Source organism: Numenius arquata, chromosome 26, assembly GCF_964106895.1.
Source record: "Numenius arquata chromosome 26, bNumArq3.hap1.1, whole genome shotgun sequence".
Lineage (NCBI taxonomy): Eukaryota > Metazoa > Chordata > Aves > Charadriiformes > Scolopacidae > Numenius > Numenius arquata.
In genome coordinates, this window is record NC_133601.1 from 869,774 (window position 1) to 885,643 (window position 15,870).

Below are 15,870 nucleotides of genomic sequence, written 5' to 3' on the forward strand. Positions count from 1 at the left end.
TGGAAATGGGGAGGGATGACGGGGGGGCAGATGGGGGTGGAGAGGAGGGAGGATGGAGATAGGGACGGAGAGAGGGAGGAAGGGAGGGATGGAGCCGGGGGACGGAGGGATGGGAAGAGGGACGGCGAGAATAAGGGAGGGAGGGCGGGCGGGAGGGGGCCGGGGCCGCGGGGAGGGGGCTGCCGGGACCACCCGGGGCGGCGCTCGGGGCCGCTGTACAAATAGGGCGGCTGCGGGAGGCCCCTGCAGCCATGCGGGTCCCGCTGCGCTCCGCACCCGCGCTGGCGCTCTGCGCCCTCGCCCTGCTCCGCCTGGGCTGCGCACCCACCCGGGCATCGACCCGGGCACCGACCCGCGCACCCACCCGCGCCCCGCCGCGCTGCCCCCCGCTGATGCTGCAGCTCCTGCGCTCCCCGCCCGCCCCGCTCCGCGCCGCCGCCGCCGCTGCCTTCAGCCTCTCCCCGCACGGTGAGTGGGCCCGCGGGCCCGCGCATCCCTGTCCTGGGACCCGCGTTGGCCCCGCGCATCCCTGTCCCCGGGACCCGCACTATTCCCGGGACCAGCACCGTCCCCGGGCATCCCTGTCCCCGGGACCCGCACTGTCCCCAGGCAACCTCGTCCTGGAACCCGCACTGTCCCCAGGACCGGCACTCTCCCTGCGCATCCCTGTCCTGGGACCCGCTCTGACCCCTGGCATCCCTGTCCCCGGTACTGCCCCCGCGACCCGCACCGTCCCCGCACATCCCTGTCCCCAGCACCAGCACCGTCCCCGAGCATCCCCCTCCCCATCACCGGCACCATCCAGTGCTTTCCCCCCACCCTGGGGCTCCCACGGCAGGGCCCGTGCCCCAGCAGCAGGGGAGGGCAAAGCTGGGGGTCCCCTCACCGTACCCCTTGGGTTTCAGGCTCCCTGCAGAACGGCTCCCGCTGGGCGCTCTCCTTCGACATGTCCTCCCTCTCCAGCAGCCAGGAGGTGAGTCTGGCCGAGCTCCGCGTCCGCCTGCCCAGCCTTTCTCCATCCCACGACGTGCCCCTGGACATCTACCACAGCCGGCGGCAGAGGTGCCAGGGCGGCAGGACCTGCGCCCACCAGCTCTTCCTGGGCACCGTGGCTGGTAGCCCGTCTTCCACCCAGGCCTCCTGGAAAGTGTTTGAGGTCACCAGCCTGCTCCGGTCCTGGCTCCATCAGGCCGTGGTCCCTGGACACCACGGTCCCGCGGGAAGGGAGCAGTGGGAGGGAAGTGGGTCGGCCACCCTGGCCACCACCCCGATGCACTTGCCCACCTCAAGTGATGCTGGCCACAGGAAGCCAGCCCTGCCCCAGGACGTGACGGATGGAGTCCTGCTGCTCGTCTTCTCCAGGGACAAGTCTCCAGGAGACCACAGCCTCATCAGGACAGCGGAGACCTCCAAGCACGTCATGCGTGACAGCGGCTCCCAGGGCGCGGGGACCCGCCGGCACCGCAGGAACAGGAAGGAGAAGCAAAGGATCAAAGTGAGCGAGGCTGTCGCTGCTGTCCCCGGGGAAGAGGGCAGGTCCCTGTGCAGGAGGGTGGACATGATGGTGGACTTTGAGCAGACCGGCTGGGGCAGCTGGATCGTCTACCCCAAGAAGTACAACGCCTACCGATGCGAAGGGCAGTGTCCGTCGCCCGTGGATGAGACCTTCAAGCCCACCAACCACGCTTACATCCAGGTAAGAGGGGGTGGCTGCCTCCGCTCCCCCCGGGCATCCCAGCCCCACCGTCCCGCGGCAGGGGGGTGACTCTCTGCCCTTCCCTTGTCTCCCCACAGAGTTTGCTGCAGCTCTACAAGCCCAACCAGGTGCCCTGCCCCGCCTGCTCCCCGGTCAGGATGAGTCCCCTCTCCATGCTCTACTACGAGAAGGGCGAGATCGTCGTCCGCCACCACGAGGACATGATCATTGAGGAATGCGGCTGCAACTGAGGCCAGCTCATCCCCCGCCGGGAAGGGACACGTCTCTGCCCAGAAAGTGTCCCCGTGGGCTGCCCACCCCACGACCAACGCACAGACTGGGGCATCACTGAGCCCCCATCACCTCCAAATCCCACCTGCCCATGTGTTGGTGAAGCCCTGGCTGTGCCAGGGGAGGAGGAGTGTGGTGCCCGGGTGGCACTGCATGGCCGCAGTGCAGGGATGGATCCAGGCTACGCACGGGGAAGCCATCAGACACCTCACAGCAGCACCAGGGTGGTGGGTGCTGGGGCAGCCGAGGGCTGGCGCAGAGGCAGGAGCCGTGGCACAGGGCTGGAGCTGCTGCAGCATCGCTCCCTGCCACGGCATGCTCCCCCAGCGGAGCTTTTCAGTCTCCCCTGGGCTTCTCTTAAGACTGCTGTTATATTTCTATTAAAACTCTATCAGATTTCTATTACAATCAAGGCGAGTTAATGTGTTAGCCCGGTGTCCAGACGGCAGAGCCACATGGGCAGCAGCAGGCAGGGGTTCATCTCAGCCTGCTCCTGCCCTGAAACACCCAATCTGAGCCCAGCCCTGGGGGCGATGGAGCCAGGAGGAGCTGGCTGGATGCCGGCAGGGAGGCAGCGACCTCCATCATCCACGCTCCTCACCCAGGACCACGCAGGGAGTGATGCAAAAGATGGACCTGGGGCTCCCGCATCCCTCTCCAAAGCATCATCCGTTCACCAGGAGCCGGAGAGGGTTTGCACGGGCAATAGCGAGGTGTCCCTGGCAATAAGGCAGCCCCGCGGTGGGTCTGAGCCCCCCCAGCGCTCTTACCTGCCCTGAACACCTTGGCTCACACGCTGCTGTAAAACCACGGCTTTGCTCAAAGCTTTTCCACAACTCACTGGATGGAGCTCGTGGTTGTGTAATTCAATAAATTATATATATTAAAAATGCCTGGTCGATTCTGCTGATTTCCCCAGCCCATTTTTGCTGCAGAATGGGGTCTCGGGGTGCAATTCCCCCCATCCCTCTGTCCATGTGCTGCACCCAGAGGCTCTCCCTACCCCGGGGTCTGGCTGCAGCCTGCCTGCAGCTCTGGGGGCTGGAGTTGCCATATGGCGAGCAGTTAAAACCAGCAGAGCCAGGCAGCAACACCCAGCGCGGGTGGGCTGCCACCATAACTTGCTAGAGCAGGGGGGGGCCTGGAATGAAGCAAAAGATGCTCAACAGCTCCGTGAAGAGGGAAATTGGGGTGACATAAGGAAGCAGCTGCTCCCATCCCAATGTGGAGCTGCTCAAGAGCGAGAAGGGAGGCACCTGCAGTCGGTGAGGAGAAGGGCTAAGGGGATTTTCCACCTTTATTTGCCCCTTGGAGATAAGGGGAAGGGCCGTATTCCCTAACAGGGGAATGATTTTAAGCCATGCACAGTGGCCGGTGCAGGCAGCTCTCCTTTGGGGCACCCACCCGAAGGGGTGGTGGGGCCGGGAGCCCCGGGCGATGCTCGGGGTCTCGAGTGCCCCCGGGGTGACCGTGCCCCTCTGCGTGTCAGCCCTGGGGGGTGACACTCCTTCTGGGGCAGCGAGGGTCCATCCCCGGGTTTGGCCGGGCTCACCCCATCGCAGCCGTGGCTCTGGGGTCCCCCAGGTTCACAGCTGCCCCCTCCCACGGCCGTGGAGGGGGACGTGGCTCACGCGTGGGGACCCGCTGCTGGTCCCCGGCTATACGCGGTGGAGGGGACAAGCGGGTGGCCGGGACGGGGCCATCCCCATCCCTCCCCTCCTGGGACCAGCGGCCCCCATTCCACATCGCCGGCGCAGCCTGATTATCCCCAATCCACATCCCAGCCGGCGGATAAACAAAGCGCGTCTGGTTCCCCCCCGCGCAGACCCTCCCTTACATATTCCGACAGCGTTTCACACTGCGACCAGCCCGTCATTAGAGGGTCATTTGCAGGAGCTGTCAAAGGGTGGGCGAGGGAGGCGTGGGCTCACCCCTGGCAGGAACCAGATGTGCACAGAAGTCTCGAGATCTGGGCTCTGGATGAAATAAAATTAGATTTTATTTTTTTTTTTTCCCCTCTTCCTCCGCAGGTTGGTTACTGCCTCTCAAAAAACTGCTGTCACACCGGCAGTGGAGCCAGGGGGTTTCACTCTCCCACGCTCACTCCCCAGCTCCTCGCCCCCCTGGGGGACCCCCTTGCCCTCCCCAGCCCCCTGGGTCCATCAGCCTCGCTGGAAGCTGTATCTCCGCGACCTCTGCCCCTCCATCAAGCCTGTCTGGAATCGGGCAGCGGGTTCAAAAGTTGTGGTGGGGCAGGGGGAAGGCAGCAGCCCTGCCCTGGGAAGGGCTGGGTGGAAAAATAAAGGCTGTAAGAAAAACATCAAAGCATGGACGGTGACAATAAAGCTGCACCACTCTTCTTAGGACACCTATCTTGTGAGCCCGACTTTGCAGGGCTTGGGCTGCGAGTGGAGACCTGGTCCCCGAGCAGAGACCTGGGTGCCTGTCCCTTCTCCTGCCCGAATACACATCAGCCGGTGACAGAGGGAGCCCAGACACCAGGACTATAAACCGGGGGTCCTGCCCAGTGGGCTGCCCTCCTACAGGCAGGGCCAGGCCCCGCGCTCAGCCCTTTTCCAGTGACCGGTGGGACCTTCAGCAACCCTGGACCACAGGCTGCTGGGGCAGGGACACTGCATGGGTGGTGGGACAGCAGGAACAGGACACGGGGGCTTTCACCCTGCTCCCACTGCCCTAGCAGGGAATGGTCTGGCTGGCACACGCGGCCAGACCCTCCTCTTGCCCGCAGAGATGCTCTTGTCACCTCCCTTGGGCAGAAGGGACCAGTTTTTGCACCAGTTTCTCAGTGTGGGTTTTGCTGCAGAGCAGAAACCCCACCATGGGTGCTCGGGGAGCATCTCATTGTCCCCCCAGAGGTGTTGGGGGGCTGGCAGGGTCTCTGCTCTTGGAAGGGCTGGCTCGGCTTTAACATCCTTCCACCTTGGCATGGAAAGGACGGAGCCTTCCTGGCACAGGGAAGGTTTTCTGGTGGGGAAAGTGCCCGGGGTTTTACAGGGGCTGCACGACTTGGATCCACACAGCAGCCTCAGCCCGGCTGGGGTGAGGATGAGGAGCTGCGACCCTGCCTGCCTCCCAGCTTCCTTCACCACGCACGGGGTCAGACCCTCGCAGCCCACGGGCTCCCCCCGAACACGAGCAAGAGCAGTGGCTGCTGCTGGCGATGGCACCGAGCCGCAGCCACCGCTGTCCCCTGTGCCAGCCGGTGCCCGTCCCTCGGGAGGAACAGCCCGCGGTCGCGGAGGGAGCTGGGGCAGGGTTTACTTTGGACGCAGAAGGAAAGAGCGAGCGAGAACAAACAGACCGACGGGTTTATCAAAGGCCCAGGGTAATATTTGTACAAATGGTGGATTGAGGCAGGAGCTGGGTCAGGCCAGTGCTGTTCGTCCTGTGACCGGGACACGGAGCAGGACGCTGCTCTGCCCCGCTCGAGACAAAAAGGGGCAGGGACGGAAAATGCGATGACAAAGCCAACACTTGTCCCTCGGACCTCCCCGGAGTGTCCCAGCTGTGCAGGGCAACCACCCACGGCTGCCTCCCCAGGTAGCCACACTGCAGCCTCCACTTGCCTGGGGGCTCAACCCCCCCCCAAAGCGTCTCATTTCCCCACAGAAGCGGCTCCTCCGCCTGGTAGCGCAGGGACCAGGTGAGGAACAAACCCCGCTCGAGCAGGGATCTGCCCGGGAAACGCTGAGCTGCTCCTTGCATGGCTTTGGCAAGCTTGGAGCATGAACCCATGCAGGAGACGGGTCCAAAAACGCCCGTCGGAAGGATGCGGGAGACAAATGTCAAAAGGCCGGGAGCGGGGGATGCTGAGACCGCGTGGTCCCGCGCCCCGGATGGAGGAGTTCCAGGCACAGGTTTGGGATGAATTGCCCCGGAGGAGATGCACACGAGGATGCCGCAGCACCTCATCACGCGTCCACAGCTTTGGTGGCAACACACCGATGTGCCCATGGCCCCAGGGGAGCCAGTAGGAGACCCCCCCCAGACTCCCCCCTCGCACCTGGCCGGGTGCTTGGCAGGGTGCTCACCCTCTCTCCGAATTATCGGCTATGAATTGCCTTCGGAGGCACCTGGCGCTTTGATGCTCCCCCCGGATCTACATAAACAGGCAGATACCGATGCAAAGCTGTGGCGGGCACGGACGAAATACTTCGCACTTAAAACACTCGTTACCCTTGAGCAGGGGGGTGGGAGGGGACAGAATTTAAAAGCATCGCTTGCAGTCACTTTTGTACCAACATCAAACCCCGTCCCCTTCACGGCCGGGCCACCGTGGGTCAGAAACTGGGCGCAAAACGAGCAGCAGGGCTAAAACGGGCTTGTTTCCCCCCAAAGAGCCACAGCCCTTGGCTGGGGACGGCACTGCCACGGGGGGGGGGGGGGGGGGGGGGGGGGGGGCACCTCCGAGAAGGGTCCAGGATCTCAGGGTGAAACCCCCTCCCGCGAACAGACGCCCTTTTCCATCAAAACCTACTTGCCAAGGGTTCCACCAACCCAACCCTTCCAGCTGCAACACCCCCCCCCCCCCCCTCCAGCAACAACAACAAACGTTTGGGTTGGGGCAGAGCAGGAAAACGAAGACTTAATTACAGCGAACACTGGCCCACGGGGCTGTCGCAGCTTTTCCTGCCTTCCCTAAAGTAACCGGGCTTTGGGCAAATTAACATCAACGCGGGAAGTTTTCCTGAACCCAGCTTTTCTGCCGCCTCCCCCAGAAGCTGGAGGTTGCTGTGGCGGGTGGTGACCAGAGACCAGGAGGGCTCTGAGGACACGGGAGTCTGAACGGCCCCTCAGTGCCCAGGGGCACAGCCTCAGAGTGCCCATTTCCAGCTGAAAATACTAATTTAGCAAAAAAAACCCGACAAGTCGGTGGCAGCCGCAGCTGCCCATGTTCCAGCAGCTCCTCTCTAAAGGCACATCCTAACAAAACCCGGCCGCTGGTGGCCAGGCTGATAAAGTGACACCCGAGGGCAATAAATTCGAATCTGTCCCCATTAAGCCTTCAGAGAAACACTTCTAATCTTATCTTTTTTTCAATCAAAAAAAATGCAAGTTTATCTGCAGCAATTGCTTTGTCTCTGCTCCTTCTGTTGCTCGTTATTAAAAGCCTGCATATCATAATGCCACAATTGAGCCTAATTAGCAGGTATTTAAATGCTATCTACCACTGAGCCGAGCGGGCACCCATTGTCTTTTCGGAAGTCTGAGGCTGGGGCCGTGTCCTCGGATCCATTCTCCTCCTTGAGGCACCTCAACCACCAGCCCCAGGAGATGCCACCGGCAGCAGCGTCTCTAAAGCAGTAACAGGGCCCTTGGGTTAGAGACGGCTCCAGAACCCGCTTATGAAACCGCACTGGAACGCAGATACTCGCCCTGGGGGCCCACCTCGCCCACCCCCACGGGAAAATTACTTTCTCAGATGAAAATTCCCCCCTCAAAACCAGACGGACCCATTTCCAACCTCCCTGCTAAACCCCTCTCCTCCAAAGGTCAGTGTGAGTCTTAATCCCCGCCCCACCAAGTTACGGAAAGGAGAAAGAAGTGTAAAACAGCCCCAAAGTTTCAGCATGGATTAAAAAAAACAGCAGAAACCATTCCAGTTTAGCACTCACTCACTCACATGCTGGAGGAGATCGGCTCCTTCGGGAAGCAGGAGCTGGGGCAGAGCTGGAGGCTCAGGCTTTCCCCGGCAGGAGAAGGCAGCTCGGAGTGGAGACCCTCCGCAGAGCTCAGCTACAGGTGGCTCCTCTTGAGCCAATTTCAGCTGCTTCCACCCCAAACCCGACCCAGCCCTGCCCCTCGTGGGGTGGTAGAAAAGAAGCTCAAACACCTGCAGCAAAACCCTGCAAAAGAACCATCTGGAAACAGATTTTGGTAACTATTTCTGACATCGGGCTCGGAGCCCACTGAAACCTCTCGCAGTGAGTGGGTGCTGCAGGTGGGACACAGAGATCTTCTGCCAAGAGAGGTTAAAGCCTCTCAGGGGAAACCCAAAAGCACAGTGTTTATCTGAGTCATAAAACCATCAAGGTTGGAAGGGACCTTTCAGATCATTGAGTCCAACCATCCACCCAGCACTGACAAGCCCACCACTGACCCATGTCCCTCAGCACCACGTCTGCCCGGCTTCGAAATCCCTCCAGAGACAGTGACTCCACCACTGGGCAGCCTCCTCCAGTCTCTGATAACCCTTTCAATGTAGAAATTTCTCCTGAAGGCTTCACACGGGACCACCCCTTCCATTTTTCTGCCACTGGTTGGTAGGTTCTTGCTGGACCGAGTGAAGGACAGAAGCCGTGTTTATTGCAGTCGTCTCCATACCAGGAGACTCAAAGTGATTTTTATTTCTCCCTTGTATCGCATTTCTGTCACTTTTACAGTATTAAAATGATTAACAAAAAAAAAGCATAAAACTGGAAACAAAACCAATCATTGAGAGTGTCTCCTCTGGCACCCCAAGGCCTGTCCTCGGCGGGGGCTGTGCCGGGGGGCCGCAGCCAGAGGGAGGGGCCGAGGCTCAGCCCCAAAACGGGACACGCTCCGTTCCCAGAGGGGAAGAGAGGCCTTTCCCGGGAAGCAGGAAGGCACTCAAGGCATGGGCTACGCCGAAGCCTGGCTGGTGGGAATCCTCGAGACAAGGTCCTGGTTCTTCACTGGATAAGCACTCTGGGGGCGCCTGCTTTAGATGTCCATGTCAAACTGCTCTTCCTCACCTGCTTAGAGGGACAAAACCCAAGAATTAGTCCTCAAAGTTTCACATGAAATACCAAATATTTTGTGGAAGAAACAACCGTCAGCTGTGCTACAGAGATGTGGCGGGTTGGCCTTAAAAATCTGCATTCAGGCATGAATTTTGATATGGAAACCATCTTGTGCAAGCAAAATGTCTACCCCGGGGATCCCACTCAGACGAGGGCAGAAGTAGAGGAGATGCCCTTTAAGTGATTTATTTCTACCCCTGGATTTCTGTGTACAAAGGAATGTAAAGAATAACGCTGACGACAGCCACTGGGACAAACTTCTGTTACCAGAGACACACATTTCACAACTGATTATCTTCCAGCTGCCACCACAGCTCAGGCGGCCGGAGAGGACACCGGCGTGAGGGGCAATGATCTGCTCCCGGGGACAAGGCTCCTCTGGGAGGGTGACACCAGGCTGGCACCCAGCCCGCGCTGCCAGGGAGCCCAGCGAGCCACTAAAGGTCACAAGAGTGTAATAAAAACATGAAGCAATATTGACTCGGGGAAGATTTTGCTTAGAGAGAGCAGGGGAGGCAGCTGATGAGCGTTCAGATCTTTATTTTTAGAGAGAAGACAAATAACGGTACTCGGCAGTTTCAGGTTGCTTCAAGAATTGATCTCACATAGCTTGAAAAAAAAACCTGTTCAAGAGGAGAAGTTGCTCCTGTTGCTCCTACAGTGCCTTCAGTTATGTGTCGATGTGCAGAAAGCGGCCAATTCTGTTCTCCCAACTCCTCCTCGCTCCCCCAGGTGCTCAATTAATGGGAATTAAGTGATTGTAACAAATTATATCCATCTAATTGAAAAGAGTCCCATTACTGGGGACCACAGCAGAACCTAACAACTGTGAGAACCTAATCACCGAGTAACACCAAGCATATTTTGATTCCGTAAGAAGTTATCGGGGTATTGGTAGAGGATGGGGCCAGTCTTTTTTCCAGTGGTGCCCAGTGACAGGACAAGAGGGAACAGCCACAAACTGGAACATAAGAACTTCCATCTCAACATGAGGAGGATCTTCTTTGCTGTGAGGGTGGCAGAGCCCTGGAAGAGGCTGCCCAGAGAGGTGGTGGGGTCTCCTTCTCCGGAGACATTCAAACCCCCCTGGACACATTCCTGCGGGACCTGCTCTGGGTGGACCTGCTCTGGCAGGGGGTTGGACTGGATGATCTCCAGAGGTCCCTTCCAACCCTGTATCATTCTGTGATTCTGTACTGCCTGCAGCTCCCAGGGATCTCCGGGATCCTGTCCGTGTGTACCCGTCTCTATTTCCAGCCCCCGGCGACGCGCTTCGGTTTCTGGGTGCACTCACCTGCGCTCACTTTCTCATCGCAGTTTTGGACATGGTTGTTCTCAATCTTCAACTCCTCCACGTTTGGGCTGGTAACACCTGGAATGTCCGGAAGGTCAGAAGGTGGTGTTTTGGCAATGGGAGAATTGCGGCACTCCATCAGAAACTTACGGTCGTAAATAATCCTGGTACCTGGCGAGAGAACAAGGGCACTGTCAGGGTTTTTTTAGCATTTTGGGGCAGGAAATACAGCTGGGTGTGTAAGGCAACAGGAGTCACCTTTAAAGTGATACTTATTTAGCACTTAGTCTGTTGTTTGTTTTTTTTTGTCCTACCTTACAAAAAAACCCAATACCATTAACACTATTTGCCAAAAAAGTATGAAAGCATCAGGTGCCCAAGTAACAGCCAATGCTACCGCTGCGTGGAGAGAGCACAGGGCTCCAAACCCCAGCCCGACGCGACAGATCCACCCCCTCCTACCCAACTCAGGGTCACAACAACCCCCAAAGGGAACAGCAAATTGAATTTAATTTCCGCTCATAATCACAACAGCCTTTTCTGTCGGGGGCTGAGAGCTGTGGGCAGACCCAGGGGCACACAGCAGGGACAGGACATGGCCGTGCCCCCCTCCGTCACTGAGCGCTGCCCAGCAGAAATTCCTGCACCTCCAAGAACGGACCTTTCCGAGGACTCGAATGCAGGGAGTCGTTAATTCCTGGCTGTTTTAATGGTTAACCAGACAGCGGCTGACTCTCCCTGCCCCACGTGGGACCAGCCGGCTCCAGCGCATCGCAGCCAGCCTCGGCTCCAGGCATGGATTTCTAGGAATACCACTGGGCTGAACAGCCCGTTCCTTATAAAGGAATTGCGCTGGAAGGAGCTCAAAAACCACAGGCAGAAAAGGGATTCCTCCAAAAGACCGCGGCCTTAACCCAGAAAGTACTGAAAAATAAATCAATCAGCTTTTTCTTCCCCAAGAGCAAACCCCCTTTTCTGTATCCTGTTCCAGCAAGAGGGAAAGGCAACTTCTCCTTGTGCGCTCCCTGAAAAACTTGAACTAAAAATACACCCATGCAGGGAAACAACCTCCCAGTAACATCTGTCCAGGAACATTAATCTCTATTTTGAAGCATGGCCATAAAATAATGTAGCTGGATATCACGTTTCAAGAAAGTCCCACTAACGAGCTCCCAAAACGCTGGGAACCTTTTCACTAATATATTTTGAATTTAAGTCACTTCACTGGGCTCAAGGGGAGACCCAACCCAGCATCAGAAGCGTGCTCTGGGGTTGGGAAGTCTGGGAGCGGAGTGTTAAATTCCTGGGAGGTTTCCGGGGGGGGTGAGGATGGGGCTTCCTAGAAGCGCAGCTCGGGTACCGGGTATCGGGAGCACAGTTCAGGCGGGCAAGAGCTTCCACGCCTGGTTCACGTTCCTCTGACGGTCACATGCCCGGGGCTTACGAAAGGGGACACGGAGCAGGGCCCAGGCCACCAACGGGCTCCTTCCAAGGTGTAAGGCTGAGCTAAGAGCAGTTCTCCTCCTGCGTCAGGAAAAGCTACACTCCCCGGGACTGCTCCGCTCCCTGGAAGCCCTGGTTACTCCCCGGCTTCACCACCCCGGTGCCTCCACGTGCAGCCTGGGAAATCCGGGTGAGAATTTGGCTCACTTTGAGTATTTTCATCGGGATGAAGCGCTAGGCTTGAAGAAGTCCCCAGTTAACACCACCTCGCTCCATTCCTGCGCCCTGAGCTTTGCTGCTCCGTCCCCGTCCTTATCCCGAGAGCCACCTCCTCGGTGGCCGAGCCAGGAGGGCCGGTGGCAGCTTCCCAGGAGTACCAGGTCACGGCAACCACCGCGGGCACCGCAGCGTGCTGGGCACCTCGGCTGGTGAGGGACTGAGCTGGGAGGACTCCCCAGATACTGCCGCACGCGGGCTCTGCTTAAAGACCACGTGTGCGAGCCCTTGGGGAGCGGGCGAGGAGCCAGGACGGGCACAAAGGGAATACTGAGAACAGACCACGCTTAAAGGTCACACATCCTTGTGGCCAAGAAGGCCAATGGCAGCCTGGGGGGCATCAGGAAGAGTGTGGCCAGCAGGTGGAGGGAGGTCATCCTCCCCCCTCTGCTCTGCCCTGGGGAGGCCCCATCTGGAGCACTGGGTCCAGTTCTGGGCTCCCCAGTTCCAGAAGGACAGGGAACTGCTGGAGAGGGTACAGCGGAGGGCTAGAAAGATGCTGAGGGGCCTGGAGCATCTCTCTGATGAGGAGAGGCTGAGGGACTTGGGGCTTTTTAGTCTGGAGAAGAGAAGACTGAAGGGGCATCTGATCAACACCTGTAAGTACTTAAAGGGTGGGTGTCAGGAGGAGGGGGCCAGTCTTTTTTCAGTGGTGCTCAGTGACAGGACAAGAGGCAACAGGTACAAACTGGAACATGGCAAGTTCCGTCTAAACACGAGGAGGAACTTCTTTCCTGTGAGGGTGGCAGAGCCCTGGAAGAGGCTGCCCAGGGAGGTGGTGGGGTCTTCTTCTCTGGAGACATTCAAAACCCACCTGGACACGTTCCTGTGGGACCTGCTCTGGGTGGACCTGCTCTGGCAGGGGGTTGGAGGAGATGATCTCCAGAGGTCCCTTCCAACCCCATATCGTTCTGTGATTCTGTGATCACCCCTCACACGCTCCCCTGCACCCCCATATACTGTGGTTTTTTTTTTTTTTTTTTTTATCTCTGCTGTAAGAAAACCAGTTCTGCTGTGCTGGCTGAGGAGAGGGAATCTCTTCCCTCCCTGGGGGGATGGAAAAGCCCCAGCACGAGGTGTCCCCAAACAGGCTGGGGACAGCCCAAGGTGCCACCCAGTCACGAGAGCACGGCGGGCTTTGCCAGGTGCACACACCCCAACAACAAACACCCTTCGTGCCTCTCCTCCGCGCTCGGACATTCATTAACTCTCCTGAGACACTGCTCCTGGCAGGCTCGTTACGCCGCACGACGCTGTTAATTGTTCATTTCTGTTGTGTTACTCAGAGCACACGAACATAGCGGGGACAGAGTCATCCTCCTGCCTTCTGTGCATAATTACTGCACGCGCTCGTTAAGCACTGCAGTTATTGGCTGCTTTCAGAGGAGAGAGAACATATGGCAAACACAACACCCGGAATTCAGTTCCCCAACCAAGCATTTCTGCACAAACACCAAAAAAAAACCCCAACCAAAACTCAAGTGAATCAGCAATGCTGACTTCCCTCTTTCTCTGAATTTTAACCCCTTAGGTATTGGGTTGTGAAGAGACAGGAAGGTCTGAGGGACGAACAAACCACCATCCGCCACCTCCCCTTTGGGTTGTTCTTTTGGCTGAACTTCAAGTACAGTTTCATCATTCCAGCTGCTCGCACTGCTCCTCCACGCAGCAGCATGAGGGAGGGAGGGGGGGGAAAAATTACTAAAGGTATGGAGAAAATGATCTGAAAGCAGCGATGAGCGAGAGTGTGGGCAGCTGCTGGAGCTGGAAATACCCACAACCGACCCGGTGCCCGGTTTCATCATCTGGAAGAGCAGCCGCATGTCTCGAAGGCCAAACTACTCCAAATAAACAGACTCTCCGGCAAGGGACGCAGACACAGAACCCTTCAGATGGACGGGCCCTCTGGAACGAGCTTTGCCCGTTATGTCCCTGTAGATCGAAGACACACGAGGCGTCTCTGAGATGAACGCTCTGTGAAGGGGCTGGGTGCTCAGCCCCCCGCAGCCGCCTCCCCCGCGGGCAGAGTTAACTCCCCCGATCAGTTTATTCCTATTTGAAGATGAAATCCCCAAGAGACACGAGCCCCGGTAGCCACATGCAGCGCGGCGAGCCGGCAACAAAGGCAGAGGGACCAGCCCGCCCTCTTTCTGCGGGGGTTTCGAGCTTTCAGGAGGCAGAGCAACTCGGGAGGAGGGAAAACAAAAAAAAAAACACCCACAAAAGGAGGCTGCAGGGTTTGCTCCCTGCCAGGAGAACTGCAAATAGCAGAATTAATAAGTAACCCAAAGCGCGGGACGGGTTTGCTCCCTGCGAGGCGCCCCAGCAGCCTTGTTTGCCAGCACGGGCACCAGGCGCCTGCTGTCCCGCTGCACCGGGGGAGGGGGAAGCCCCCCGGCTCCCTCGTTGTTGTCCCCCCTCCCAGGCACCGCAGCGGCCCGAGCTCGGCCCGGGGAGGGGGGACCCGGGACCCACACGTGGCTCCCCCCGGACACCCCCGGCCCCGCACAAGGGCCTGCCCGGTTCCGCACCCGCCGGGCTCCCCCCATCCCCGCCCCGTCCCGTCCCGCAGGGCGAGGCCCGGCCGCGACCCGCCGCTCACCGCCCGGCGTGGTCCCGAAGACGGTGCCCCCCGGCGTGGTGCTGTAGTCGCCGGGCGGCAGCGGGGCGCCGTCGGGCAGGGCGAGGCGCTTGCCGGGGCCCGGGATGTCGCGACTGGGCGTCTGCTCCTGGCAGCAGCGGCCCGACATGGCACCGGGAGCGGAACCGGGCGCTGCTGCAGCTGCTGCTGCCGCCGCCACCCTGCCCGCCCTGCCCGCCGCTTCCGGCCCGGGACACGCCCCTTCCGCCGCGGGGTACGACGGGAAACCGAGCGAGGGGCGGGGCAGGGGGCGGGGTGTAGCCGACATGGGGCGGGGCCTGTGGGGAGGCGTGGGATGAGGGCGGGGCTTACTCTGAGAAGGGGCGGGGCCTGTGGAGGTGGGGCGCGCCCGGGCGCACGGCGGGTCCCTGTGCCCCCCGGTCCTGCTCCCCCCCCCAGGGGCACCCACCTCCCGTGTCCCCCCGTCCCGTGCCCCGCCTCCCAGCGGTACCCTCCCCCCTGTGCCTCCCGGTCCCGTTCTCCTCCCCCCCCCGGGGGCACCTACACCCTGTGTCCTCCGCTCCCGGGGGGCGCGTTGCCCCCTTCCCCTCCACCCCGTGCACCCAACGCCCTGCAGTGCCCCCACGGGGGGATGCTGACAGCGCTGCCTCCTCCCCACGGGGGTCCCAGCCCTCTGTCCCCCACCCGGGGGGTGCCCCCCACCGGCTTAGAGCCCCCCGCCTGCCCCACGCGGGGCTGCAGCCGGGGTGGCTGCTCTGGGAGGTCCCGGGTGGTCCCAGTGTGAACCCTGCGGGGACAGATGTCAACCTGCCTGGGTGGCAGACCCCCATCCCAAATGGCTCTGCCACCTCCGGTGGGGGGCTGAGACCAAACGCGGGAGCGGCTGGGGGGGGGCCACACAGCGCCCACACACGTGTCCGACACCCCCCACGCCGTGCCCGGGGTGGGGTGCTGGGGCAGACCCCGAGCAGGACTGCTCCGGTTGGGCTGCCCGGGGCTGCGGGCGGTGAAAAAATACTGGTTTTCGTAAAACTTTATTAAATAAACCATTGAAAAAGAAGCTGAAGCACAGTGGGGTGGGTTGGACTCGCTGGGCCGGAGCCCCAGGCTTGGGGCGGGGGGGGGATGCAGCCCTGGCACAAAACCTCTCCGAGCATCCCCGGGGTGGGCAGAGCCTGCTCCCCCCCCGCAGCACCGCCCTGCTCACAAGTGTGATGAGTTCCTGCAGCTCAGCCCTGCCTGCCGGACGGAGGGAGAGGGGCTCCCTGAGCTTGTCAGAGGGGTGGCACGGCTGGGAAGGGGGCAGACCCCCACCAGTGCCCCCACCACCCCACCCTACCCACATTTCGGCAGCGTTGGTGAATCGTGGCGGCGGCCGGGGCTGTGGCAATGACCCGTCCTTGTCCTGCCCGACCCCCCCCATCACTCCGGCTCCAACAGATGGAGCTCGGCTGCCACACGCCTCGCTGGCCCCTGGCCCAGG

The 15,870-nt window shown here is 60.1% G+C and overlaps 2 protein-coding genes across 2 annotated transcripts; one reads left to right on the forward strand and one right to left on the reverse strand.

The window, feature by feature from the left end:
* Nucleotides 1–251: 251 nt before the first annotated feature.
* NODAL (nodal growth differentiation factor) lies at nt 252–1,947 on the forward strand. Its single transcript, XM_074164245.1, has 3 exons — nt 252–468; nt 906–1,696; nt 1,795–1,947. Exons 1-3 carry the CDS (start codon nt 252–254, stop codon nt 1,945–1,947), a joined length of 1,161 nt encoding a protein of 386 aa, XP_074020346.1.
* Nucleotides 1,948–8,316: 6,369 nt separating this feature from the next.
* Nucleotides 8,317–14,617, reverse strand: EIF4EBP1 (eukaryotic translation initiation factor 4E binding protein 1). Its single transcript, XM_074164239.1, has 3 exons — nt 14,388–14,617; nt 10,067–10,237; nt 8,317–8,724 (listed from the first exon to the last, which is right to left on the reverse strand). The coding sequence occupies exons 1-3, from the start codon at nt 14,533–14,535 to the stop codon at nt 8,693–8,695; spliced, it is 351 nt and encodes a 116-aa protein (XP_074020340.1). The 5' UTR covers nt 14,536–14,617; the 3' UTR covers nt 8,317–8,692.
* Nucleotides 14,618–15,870: the final 1,253 nt, after the last annotated feature.

Coding starts and splice junctions, on each gene's coding strand:
- EIF4EBP1 (XM_074164239.1), bottom strand. CDS start 14,535: ATGTCGGGCCGCTGCTGCCAGGAGCAGACGCCCAGTCGCGACATCCCG. Junction 10,238..14,387: donor CTTCGGGACCACGCCGGGCG/GTGAGCGGCGGG, acceptor TTCTCTCGCCAG/GTACCAGGATTATTTACGAC. Junction 8,725..10,066: donor CGATGAGAAAGTGAGCGCAG/GTGAGTGCACCC, acceptor CCCTCTAAGCAG/GTGAGGAAGAGCAGTTTGAC.
- NODAL (XM_074164245.1), top strand. CDS start 252: ATGCGGGTCCCGCTGCGCTCCGCACCCGCGCTGGCGCTCTGCGCCCTC. Junction 469..905: donor CTTCAGCCTCTCCCCGCACG/GTGAGTGGGCCC, acceptor CTTGGGTTTCAG/GCTCCCTGCAGAACGGCTCC. Junction 1,697..1,794: donor CCAACCACGCTTACATCCAG/GTAAGAGGGGGT, acceptor GTCTCCCCACAG/AGTTTGCTGCAGCTCTACAA.